Source organism: Montipora foliosa, chromosome 10 (assembly GCF_036669935.1).
Source record: "Montipora foliosa isolate CH-2021 chromosome 10, ASM3666993v2, whole genome shotgun sequence".
In the NCBI taxonomy this organism is placed as follows: Eukaryota; Metazoa; Cnidaria; class Anthozoa; order Scleractinia; family Acroporidae; genus Montipora; species Montipora foliosa.
The window spans coordinates 1260692-1273641 of record NC_090878.1 but is presented as its reverse complement, the minus strand read 5'-3'; the positions used below and the strand labels follow the sequence as shown (position 1 = coordinate 1273641).

The window sequence follows — 12950 nt, the reverse complement described above, 5'->3', positions numbered from 1 at the left end:
GTCTCTCATCAAGACGTTTTCAGTGTTTGGGAAGAAATAAATAAGCTGCTGCCTTTAGGCTCACCTGTAGAATGGATCTCAAAGCCAAATACGAAAGTTCCAACCAAGAAAGAACCAAGGTTTTATAAAGTACTCGCTCAATTAGACGCGAAGACTCTCATTTGCGAGAGTCCTAATCAAACTTGCCCAATGTGTAACAGCAATATATTTCTTAAATATTTCACGAGCCTGATCTGTTACTGTGAAAAATTTGTCTTCGGACTATGGTCGCTTGACGTGAGTCACGGAGGTGATTACATCAACATACTATGTATGTTTCCGGTGACTATGCTAGATTAGGTTACATTATGGTGTGCTTTGCTATGCTGCGGTAACAATGATTCAATAGACAGAATTCACGGTGGTACCAAAAAAGTTACAATTCGTTGTGTCTTTTGTTTGCAGCTTGACTAAATGAAAACTTCATTGCTTGACTGGTTTATCTGTTTCGTTCTTAGTTACAGTCACAGTGACGGGCTTGAAGAAATGATCATTGTTCGTGAAATGATTAATCCCAATCATCCAGTCAAGAATGCAATCATTGTAATGAGTGATCTTCATTTGAATAGTATCTGGTGTCACAAGGAAGAACAACGAATCATCACATTTATCGAGGATTTGACAAAGATCTCGAAGGTAAACACTGAAACAAGGAAGACACGTCGATCAGTATTAATCATGAGTTAACCTGAACTAAAGAGGCTCTTGTTATTACATAATAAATAGTAATACTAGTAATAAATAGGAATAGTAATACTTTTTTTTGTTTACCACATAGCTGATGTTTCATACATGAACATATACAAAAACCAAACAAATTAATACAAAAGTACAACATTTTAATAGAATTAAAGCTAAAAACAATAAGATATAGAGAATATGGATAACAAAGTAGAAGATGTAACATTGGTGTGGAGGAGGGCAATCGTAGGAGGGGACTTCGCAAAGGCCTGATTCCCGCCCTTAGTTCTCTTTGTAGTTCCTGCTGGACAGGAAAACTGGAATGAAGATCACATGGGAACTGGAATGATCTCATACCGGGCACAGGATGATGATGATGATAATGATGATGCAGCCTTCATGGCAGGCTTTCGAAGGGAAAGGAAAAAGGGGATTTGTTGCGAAAAAAATTGGGTATGGTAATGAAAATTATGATAATGATGATAATGATAAACTTTAGTTTAAACTCTGGTCAATTGATTTAGCGCAGAAGCACTGACTGGATACACTACAAATCAAATGTTAGTTTTAGCGGAAAACCAAGGTACCCCGAAAAGAACGTCTCGGAGCAGAGTAGAGAAGTGACAATAAACTAGACCCATACATGACGCTCTGTCCAGGAATCGAACCTGGAAAACATTGGTGCCATTAGAAAGTGAGTGCTCTCACCACTACGCCAACCCTGCTTCAAATGTCAAAATTTCCCATTAACTTAACCCGGGAAGGGCATCCTTCCTTTCATGAACAATTACTGTGCACCGTGATCGGTGACCGTTGATTCTTAAAAGCCATTGCTTCCTGATGTTTTTGTTCAGGCTTTTGTTTTGGTTTTTGCTGTTTCTATGGTTGCTGTTTTGTTGTTGTTGTTGTTTTTTTTTTGTTTTTGTTTTTTTTTTTCATAGACTTGTCTCCACACGTTAGTCCTCCTTGGAGATACGTTGGAGATGTGGCTGGACAGGGTCGATATGGCCCCCAGGACTATCAGTGAGAGAATCAAAGAATGGCAATCGAACCAAACATGCCGCCTACTTTGTGAGAGTGTTCGTAAAATGAGCGACGAAGAAGACGTCAAGGTCTTTTACCTCCGAGGAAATCACGACCATGAGATGGATCAAAAAACCGTTAAGACTTTGATGGGAGAAAAGGTGGAATTTATAGAAGGTTCTCTTGTTTATGTCATCAAAAGCGACGATGGACAGACATATCGAATCCGCTTTGCACACGGCCATGACTGGGACATTTTCAACACTTACTCCTTGGCTCATCCTAAAGACCCTCTAGGAGGCAGACCGTTTGGGTACTACGTCACCCGAGCAGTGGCTACAGCAGATTCACACGAGAATGAAACAGAAGTGGTAAGTAACAGTGTTATCTTGTCGTATGTACTTTTCAGTTAATATTATCGAGAAAATCTTTTCCAGTTTGCAAGTTTGGGAGGGGGGGGGGGGGGTGAAAATTGTTACTCACCTTGCAGCAGTTTGTGATCGAATGAAGGAATAAACTGCACCCAGCGCTCGATGTGCTGGTTTAGAACGGAAGAAAAAGAAAATCTGTTACCATTTGCCACCATTTGACATATAACAACCTGACATGAAATTCCAAAAGGCCTAAAAACTTTCAAAGCCTCAGTCATGCAGTGTATTTCTCAGCAGGATTTGAGTCGCCTTCGGTTAAGAGCTGTTTTAATCTCTCTCCAAGTTCGCTCTCACTCATTGGGATAAAATACTACACTATTCACAGTTCGATTCAACAGACGCTGGTGTGTCCGAAATATCTTGTACGTTTGTTTTATAATTACAGGTTATCATGCAGATTGTATCCGAACTCTTGAGCTGCATCAAATGCCACGTAACGGAATCTTTCATCATGGAAATATTGTCCCAACCCTTTGTACAGGAAAGGTTTTCCAAGTCCATGATTGAAAGAGCGCTGGGCAGAAACATTTCTGAAGATGACTACATCCGTTTGGATGACGGGAGGGCGATTAAGATGGCGAATGTGATCAAATACCCTTTCTTCAAACGTGCAATCGATAAGGTATATAGCTACCTACCTACCTACCTACCTACCTACCCACCATGAATGTTTTGAATACTTTAAGGCAGGTCGACTGTTTGCGGCAAACAGTGGGCTGTTGTTGGCTATCCGTAAGATTCTATTTAAACGCTTAAAAAAAAAAAAAAAAAACGTTACAGCCGTAAAAGCTAAGATTAGAACAAAGGAAGGACAACCAGTTTTACGTAATAACAATAAAACGCTATTTTAACAGGAAATTTATCATTTACTAGGCTCCGTGCTCAGAGTTTAAAGTAGCTGCGAGATTTAATTAGATTCCTAAGAATAATTTCCTATAGCCTTTTTCTTTTCTTTTTGAAGCTTCCCGTAACGATTTTCACGATTAATGAGTTGAAAATGTGAACACTCCATTTCAAAATGTGAAAGCACTAAGATGCACTCTTCAAGTCCTCTTTTCCCTTTTTCGCACACATCGCTTTAGTCTCGCCGAGTTGTTGATGGTCGCACTCTCGACTATCCAGATGGGAAGTGACAGCATTATCTTATAAATGATGCATATAGTACGAATAGTACGAAAGGCTTTGGTTATATCAACCTCTGCGTATTCTTTGTTTTATTGACTTGTCAAACAGTTTGGTGCTAGCCGGACTTTCAGTATGCTGAAAGGCTCATTGGGAAAGTTTGAGGACTTCCTATCAAGATGCGAAGAGGACGTGGTAGTCTTAGCGCACACCCACACCTGGAAAGAACAGGAAATTAAGAGCACCAAAAACGGAGATTTATTCTACGTCAACACGGGAACCTGGATAGATTTTGCTCATGACGTGAGTGAGGCCCAGCCTGATTAAACCTTTCTTATAGCTGTACCTTAGGGTTTCAAAGATTGAAATAACTCAATTTTCACGATTAGGTACTCGCGGCTCTGAAAATATAATAAGTAAAAGTTCTATGTTGGTCTCGCAAAAAAAAAAAAAGGGCGCTCAATATCTTTGATCTGGAACAAAACAGGTCAAGCATACCTGAATAGATTCTATTTATAAATCGATGTTTTGAGATTTGAATGCCTTAACTGAATTTAGGGTACGCTTCAGCCGGTTCGTCTCTAAGTCAATCGCCCCTTGAGGCAAACTATTCAAAGCGATTGCCTCCAACCTTTCCGGACATAAATTGATTTTGTTGTACAAAGGAGCTAAGCTTTAATTTGATGGTCAACTCGCAGCTAAGGTAAGAGAAAAAAAGTTCGATACACAAAAGCTCAATTCAGTGCGAAAAAGCGTTGATCCAAGGTATTCAAAGTGAGATGGGGCTCAATGTTTCAACCTTGTCGACGAGCAGGTTTCAAGTTGTATTCTGTGCGCATTTTATTTTTAATTATTTAGCCACTCGAACAAAACAGCTCGAGGAGTTATTAATTGAATTTTTATTAAAGTGACAAAGAGACTAAGGAAGCTTGGAGCTTGTATTAATAAGCTTCCTTAGACCAATTACAAAGATGTATAAGCAAATTACCGGCAAAGTGAGAAAGATAGTACAGAATATATATAAGAGGGAAGTTGATATAATCCTACTTTTTTTTTAATGAAACAAAAACCAGCGGTTAGCTAACCAGTGAAACAGGCAATGAGTTCCACATACTTTTGGTCCTTCATAAGGGATGCTGAACTGCTTAATACTCGTTTTAGATATATGAATCGAACCTGATGACTAGTTAAGGACGGTGCCTACTTTTGTTATTGCGCATACGTTCTGCGCATCTCCAGATACTCGGATTTCCTATAAGTGATGCTTACTAATACAGGGATATTTTTGCGCTGTTTAAAACTATCCAGAGAAAGTAGATCTTAGTAAGTACGCTTGGTATCCAAAAAGAAAATTGGGGGTAACCATGCATTTTTGAGAGATAATTAAGCTTGAGAAAGAGCGCCATACATCGCTTTGTATTTTAAAACTTTTTACAAATATTATTCATGAATTATCTTTGAAAAATGCGTGGTTACCCCCAATTTTCTTTTTGAATTTCAATAACACTTGTTAAGATCTATATTTCCTGCATAATCACACACCGGGGCAAAAATATCTTTAATTAGTAGGCACCGTCCTTAAGTGACAAAGATTATGAAAACTGTTAGGCATACCATTATGATGATACAACTAAAAGTTGCTAACAGCAAGTGGAGTGCTGCGAAGTGGGTCGTCAAATAATAATAATAATAATAATAATAATAATAATAATAATAATAATAATAATAATAATAATAATAATAATATGGGCACTGGGGTTGAACAGGTTGGTGCCTTAGCCTACCACGGGAATGTAGACGTTCCCGCCCACCAGAGTCTTGGGTGGCACCTTTGGCAAGTGCCAACAACCCAAAAAGCCACCCATGTTAGGTGTTAAAGCTACAACAACCTCATTTGATGAGAGAATGTCAAATATTGAATTTCACACTAACGCCGTCAAGGGGACTGGAGCTTGTAGTGAAGGTGTCGCGTCCGGCAGGTGTCCTGTGGATCAGCAGCGCGGGCCCGGTCGTCATCCTGCTACTGCTGAACAACGACAGAAGAGATTAAGATGGTCAAAGGAGGATAACAAACGGTTGTTTGAATGTTACATCAGGAGTGAATAAGAGAGGCGAGGGTACAGAAAAAGATTGCTAGACCTGTGGAAAGCCCGTAACATCAACAACGATGTTGGTCAGGGGAAGAACAGTTTTGATTCAAAAGGACACAGCGAAGGGTGCCCAGGCCAGCAACTACCGCCCTATTGCCTGCCTTCCCATGATGTGGAAGCTCCTGAAAGGAGTTATGGGAGAGAGGTTATGCCACCACTTGGAAAGGAATGGACTGCTAACAGATGAACAGAAGGGGTGCAGGAAGGGATCCCGAGGAACTAAAGATCAATTGATTATAGACAAGGCAATCCTGAAGAACTGCCGGAGAAGGTTGACAAACTTGTCAATGCCTTGAATAGACTACAAGAAGACATATGGTATGGGCCCGCATTCGTGGATACTGAAATGCCTGGAGATGGTTGGGGCTGCCAACAATATGATCTCTATAATCAGCAACCGCATGGTGAACTGGAAGACAGTATTGACATCAGGAGGAATGGCTCTCGAGCAGGTGGACATTAGGAGAGGAATTTTTCAAGGTGGCGTCATGTCACCACTACTGTTTATAGTGATCATGTTACCCTTGACCCTAGTACTACGAAAAATGAGAGCTGGATACAAACTGGCAAAGCACATGAAGCCCATTGAGCACCTAATATTCATGGATGATCTGAAGCTGTACGGAGCTAGCAAAGATCAACTTGACTCACTGGTTCAAGTAGTAAGGATCTTCTCGCAAGACATTACGATTTCGTTTGGGCTAGACCAAGGTGCTGTCCTGGAAATGAGAAGGGGAAGACAAGTTGGCAGTAGCGGAATAGAACTACCCAACGACCAGCATATCGGGGAAATAGAGTTTCAGTTTAGCCCACGCAGTGCATGTTGATGTATGGCAACCCATAAATGATTTTCCGGTTGTCTTTACGCTAATTAGCCCAACTAGCCTCGTCATTGAGTAGTCATGTATGTGACGCAAATTCAGATTTTATTTATGCATTGATGGTTCCACCTCTCTAACGCTTACCCTTCACTTTTGTTTTAAACTTTAAAACGCTCTAATAATAATAATAATAATAATAAAGATAAAGATAATGATAATGATAATGATAATGATAATGATGATGATGATAATAATAATAATAATAATGATAATAGTAATAATGATAATAATAAGTTATCATCCTAGTGGAAGGAACTGTATGTAATATCGGACAGATCAACGATAGGAACGATTATAAGAAGAGAAAGTACTTGGATTTAAGACTGGGTCTCCGAAAACTCTATTCCGACTATGAGATCAAGCAAACCAATATAGTGTTTAACTTCCTGGGAGATTTCAACACCACGCTAAAGAAAGAACTCTCTGATCTAGCCCACAAGAAAGATGTTACTTAAGTGCTAACCAACTGTCAGAAGTGGATCATATCACAGAACTGTGAAATCACCAAAAAATTCTACAGTTTAAGACAATGAAACACACATCCTTTTTTTTTTTTTTCAGTCCAGGAACTGTTGCCTAGACACTGTCCGCAGCAAGTTTCAAAACAAATTGTAAACTGGAAAGCTATTCAATACAACAGATAATACCAACTTTATTCATTCAATACAATGAAAGGGAGAGATACAAGAGGTTACTCCTATACGAGGGTATCCGCCCGGATGTTGCTGATCTAGAGTTGATTTTGATGAGGGAAGAAAACCGGAGTACCCGGAGAAAAACCCTTGGGATCAGATTGAGATCGACTGAAACACAGTCCACACACGACCCCGAGGCCAGAGTTGAACCTCGGTCACAGAGGTGGGAGGTGCGGTTGATAACCACTAAGCCATACTGACTCCGCCAGATAACATCGGAGTAAATCAGAAGAGTCAAGAAATTGTGTAGATCAAAGCTCACTGAAATCTTCTCGATGGCATCAATACCTGGGCTGTAGGTGTAGTATGCTACAGTGGAGGGATTGTGGACTGGACAATGGAGGTAGCCAACATGAATAGAAGAACTAGGAAGATCTTGGCAATGAATGGCTGTCTGCACACCAGGAGTAATGTTGCGAGGAGTGTACCTGCCGAGAAAGGAAGGGGGAAGAGGACTGATCGGCATCGAGGAGTATGTAAGAAGGGAGAGCAAATCCCTTCATGGCTACCTAAGAGAGAGCACAGAGTGGATGCGTTTGTCCAACAAATCTCCAACGAAGCTGGAGAGGAGTCTTGGAGATGGCTTAGGAATGGATTCTTAGAAACAGAGACAGAAGGTTTAATTCTTGCTGCTCAGGAACAAGCTTTAAGAACAAACTCGATCAAGTACAGCATTGATAAGACCTCAGAGACACCACTGTTTAGATTGTGTGGAGATGCCACTGAAACAGTACGACACATTTTCAGTGGATGCAAGAAGCTTGCCCAGAGAGAGTATAGGAAGCGCCACGACAAGGTGGCCCCTGCGGGTACACTGGGAGATGTGCAGGAAGTATAGGATAGAGTGTAATGACAAGTGGTATGACCATCAACCCTTGCCAACCGCAGAAAATGGAGAAGTGAGGATTACCTGGGACATGACTATCTACACAAACAAAGTGCTGAAACATAATCGGCCAGATATTACTCTAGTGCATAAAGACACACAGAAATGGACACTTATTGACATAGCTGTGCCAGCCGACCAGAACATCACCAGAACTGAGGAGGAGAAGGTTGAAAAGTAACAGGAACTAGCATTTGAAATCAGAAGGATTCATAGAGCCTCGAAAGTCACAATAATACGTATCGTGATTGCTGCTCTTGGAAGCATATCAAAAGGTGCAAAGACCTGGTCTGGCAAGCTAGATGTTCCTGACTTCCATGGAAGTGTACAATTATCGGCCATCCTTGGAACTGCTCACCTGTTGCGCAAAGTGTTGTGTCTCTAAGCTACGGGAAGTTGCTTAGACACAATAAACGTTACCCAGTAGAACACGAGACAACTGGAGAGAATCGAATAATAATAATAATAATAATAATAATAATAATAATAATAATATTATTATTATTATTAATAATAACATTAATAATAATATTAATAATAATATTAATAATAATAATAATGAACCCGTTGTCAAGGACGGGAAACTGCGAGTTGACCGTCAAACCTGAGTTCCTATAGACAACAACTTTAATTTATGTCCGGAAAGGTTAGAGGAAATTGCTCTTCGGAATAGTTTGCCTAAACGGGCGATTTTCTTACAATCGAACTGGCTGAAGCGTACCCTAGACTCAATCAAGGCACTCAAATCTCAAGGGGTCGATTCATCAATAAAACCTATAGAGGTGCGCTTGACCTAGCCATGGTTTGACGGTACATTGTTTGCCTCAACGGGCGAATGACTTCATTGCGTGTCGTCAATGGGAGATTGAACCATGAATTGGAATGGATTACGTCTTGAAATATTTGGGCTAATTTTTCCCAAGATCCGACTCATCGTCTAGAAGAAATAGTCACATATTTATTACAAACAGTCCAACCACGAAATATTTTATTAATATCTCACTTTAAATAGCTAAATGAGAACTTTGAGCACGGGCTAAGAAAATACAAATTGACTCCTGTGCAGCGTGAAGCTGAACAACACCAAATTAGTGACAAAGCCCCTTTTAATGTGATTTTCAAGAAAGGTGCTGAACATAGACACCTACGAGTTTGGACTCCAAACCTTGAATGATTGATCGCATTATCATATGACCTGTACGGCCCCGCGAACGCCTTCATTCTAAAACTATTGAAAAATCCCTGTATGAGGGCCGTACGCATTGGTGTCTGCGGGGTCTGAAAAAGCCATACACCCCCTTTCGGAACACGTAGTCGTAATTTTACTTTACAACCAAACGAAAATAGAAACTACATATTCGATATTTAAGGAAAGGAACTTTATTTAAGTGTCTAGTCTTCTGGCGGTGCAGCTCTAATTGGGGACACTGTAAACTGAAATCAACAAATTAACTCAAATCAAATCATAGCCTTGTTTTTGAGGAGAGGAAAAAACCGGAGTACCCGAAGAAAACCTCTCGGTGCAGAGTAGGCTTGGCTTTAACAGGTTTAAGAGTCCAGTAGTTAGCCACGTGTTGCACTGAGAATTCAGCATATTTTCACAGGAACCAATTAATGCAGCTCTGGCATTAACAGAAATTTAAAAAAACCCCACTGAATCGAATTCACACCAAATCTTATCAATTTTCTGACTAGAAAAGTGGAGGATGGCGACGCTTTCCTTGGAGTTAATTGATAATGAATGAGTATCGGAGGAGCAAAGCGTTGAAAACAAGTCAATCAGTTGACACATGCACAGGAGGCAGAAATGTCATTAGCCACAATGTTATCAATCAGATAACGCTCTCGTCACTCTGGACACCTTAGTTCATAAGACGATTAAGTTTCCTGTTTCCAACACTTTTAAAAAATTTTCTTTCAGTTTTCCTTTGCCTATATTGTTGCACCGACAAAGGCTAAAGCCGGCGAAGTTGCTGTCAGACGACACCATCTTAACCCAGACGGATACGTTTAGGAATGTTTAATATTACGAGTTTCCGTGTTCCTGCGATATCTTCAAAGTCGTCAATGACACCAGTTTTCAGCACTTTCCAGCACGTAAAGTTAATGGATCGATACTACCACTCTCTGTGAGTTACTGCAACAACGTTATTTGTGAAAAACGTTATGGCAATTGTTGTGGCATGATGGGTTACCAAAACTCCTCCAATTTTAGCTTGAAGTGATAGTAAACGAGCTCGGCGGCTCCTATTCTTTATTGCTCTACTATAATTAGCTTGTCGAGATACGACAAAGTTGTGAACAAAAGTTTTAGACAAGGTTCGTGAAAGCGCCAAAGCCACCTTAAATTTTCCAAATATTGAGGTGGCTTATAATCCGCGTCCCAAAATTTCTTTCACTTTGCAAAAAATTGTTTCTTGTAGTTATGATAGTTAAAATGGGGTCACCGAGATCCTTTTGCTAAAAGGGAAGGAAAGGAAAGGAAATTTATTGGTTAAGTGCACCAATTGGAGCACCAATTGGGGACACTGTAAACTGAAATTAACAAATAACGCAATAGCCCACTTTCGATATAATAACTAATACAAAGCCTTATATTTATTCCTTAGAGCCTCAAGATGATACCTTTTGTTTAGGATTGAATTTTAATACATCGAAAGTGGGCTATTGGAGGTCAGATCTAGGAAAGTGACGTCATTTACTCACAAGCTCAAAATTTCAGCTTGTAAATGCAGTTTATTATTCTCCCGCGCTGCATGTTAATTCAGCTGCGTACACACGCATTGTATTCTTAAACAAGAGAGTCTTGACTTCATTTTCTCCTCGAAACAACTCTCTCACGATTATAAAGGTAGTAATGGCGGACCATCAAATGGAAAAAATTCCAGTTAAGTAAACAGGCGTCCTTTTGAAATCATGCAAGGCTTAAAATCTATTTAATGTTTCCAGTTTCACTTATTGTTTCATTAACTGATAGTTTTGAAATCCAAAGAAAAAGAGGGAATAATATTTTGGTCATGGTAGCACTTTAAGAGACTAAGTAACCTCAAGAAAAACCTTTTATAACAGGATCATCGAAACATGGCTTCCAAAACACAGAGAAAGTACCCGAAGTGTCACTTTTCGAGCCTTGCTCAACACTATGCAACATCGTACAAAAATGTTGGATACAACAATCCTGATGATGCTGTATGAGGCACCAAATCTGACAAAGTATTGTGTAAGCTTTAATGGAAGCTCATAAACTTTCAAGTGTTTAACTCTGGTTCAGAGCTGGGGTCTTTGGAGTTTCAAAATTTCCTTATATGGATGTAACGTAGCTCGCCCATTTTCCCGCGCGTGCAGCTTCGATCTGCAGCGTGAAAAAGAAACCGCTGATCCATAAGCGTACGGACAATGTTTTGTCAGGGGATGCGGTGAACTATTTGCCCAAAAAAATTCTCGCAAGTTACCAAACCTTTTATGAAACATTCGAAAAGAAACAAGGTTCATACGATGCACTATAATAGGCCTACATGTGAAGTGAAAATATTTTTACATATGAATCTATCATATGAGCTCATAAACAATTTAAAAGAAATAGCTGTCTCTGCCATTTCGATGACAGAAGATAACAATTTTATGATACGATCTATGTCATTGTTGACTACTGAGTTGGCATAATGATATACCCTTTCAATGTGTTACTGACACGTTGCTGTCCCATGGTGCTGTGGGGGTATGTTTTCAATCTGCGCAACGCACTAAATGATCGTTCTGCAGAACACGACGTAGCAGCTATCACTGCAAGGATATATACCACATTCGTAATTAAAACTCTGGAAACATTAAATAGATCATTCTGGTGTATTGTCTCCAGCATTTCTGAAATTAATCCCCGCTCACGACGAAAACTCGTTTACATTTTCTCGCCGTCGATTTTGTAAAATTTAGCAAATCGAGAGACGATTTCTTTATTAGGCGTTTCTCTTGTTGCCCGTAAATCGGAATTGCCCAAAATTTGAGGTGGGAGGGGGGCTGCAGTGAAGTCTCCGCTTCCTCCCAAATCTCGTAGGCAAAGCCCCACTATATCCCGGGTTGGGGTGGGCGGGGATTTACTTTGACTGGTGCATTGGAAAGTAAAATCTATTAAGTGTGACTCTCAGGGGTCAATGGGTTAATGGGGACATTATATTAAACCATTGACTGAGTTTAAAACTCCTCCTCTCTTTCGGCCTGTTCCAAGCTCAGCTTTGTCTGGACGAGTGAAAATGCAGGAGAAAACAGGGCAAGGACCGGGGAGAGATTGATCAATCCAACTAACCGAGAGATAAAGGTACTTTATTAAATTCTCAACCTCGGATAATGCAATTCTCGTGCTCTGACTGGTTCACTCAATCTTGGTTATCAGCTCATATACATTAGTTTGACCTTATATGGTAAATGATTGCGCTTAGCGTTGCTAAACTAAAAACGTTTAAGCCAGAAAGCGAAATTTCTTTCGGTATAAAGCAAAAGAAAAACGTTTTTGTGGAAAGTTTAGATCACTTTCGAAGCTTAGAGATACGCGAAAAGGTAAGAAATGTTTTTGTGATGAGCCTGCGTCTGTCTGACCACGAGGTATTACACAACATCGCATCTTCATCAACTTTTTTCGATTTCGCTAGAATTTTCTCGCTTTTTTCGCTGATATTTCGTACTTCTAAACTTTTGGAGTTTAAGGAATTTAATAAAACAATTATTCCATTCGCGCTTGTTGGATATGAGACTGGTTATAGCCAACTCGGCGCTACGCGCCACGTTGGCTATTTACCATCTCATATCCAACGCGCGCTCATGGAATAATTATTAATTATTCACCAGACCTCGGTTGTTCAAGAGGTGGATAGCACCAACAGATATATATGCTGCGATAGCTCTATTTGTTTGTTAGTTGGTATAAATATAAAATTAATACCATATTCTAGCACGAACAGAATGAATTCATAAATTTTTATTAGTCTCACCAGCCTCGTTAACATGTGCAAATTTGGTAGGTGTTTGCTTTAAAATAAGGCTGGTGA

At 39.9% G+C, this 12950-nt stretch overlaps 1 protein-coding gene across 1 annotated transcript in view; it reads left to right on the top strand.

Annotated features, from left to right (window-relative positions):
• LOC137974040 (uncharacterized) overlaps nucleotides 1-11824 on the top strand; it is a 46301-nt gene extending 34477 nt beyond the window's left edge. Inside the window, exons 14-19 of the mRNA XM_068820960.1 lie at nucleotides 1-119; nucleotides 498-675; nucleotides 1662-2114; nucleotides 2560-2796; nucleotides 3408-3599; nucleotides 9830-11824. The exon at nucleotides 1-119 is cut by the window's left edge and continues 146 nt beyond it. Coding sequence (XP_068677061.1) covers nucleotides 1-119; nucleotides 498-675; nucleotides 1662-2114; nucleotides 2560-2796; nucleotides 3408-3599; nucleotides 9830-9922 — 1272 coding nt within the window. The 3' untranslated portion in view covers nucleotides 9923-11824. The remainder of the gene's footprint in view (nucleotides 120-497; nucleotides 676-1661; nucleotides 2115-2559; nucleotides 2797-3407; nucleotides 3600-9829) is intronic.
• Nucleotides 11825-12950: the final 1126 nt, after the last annotated feature.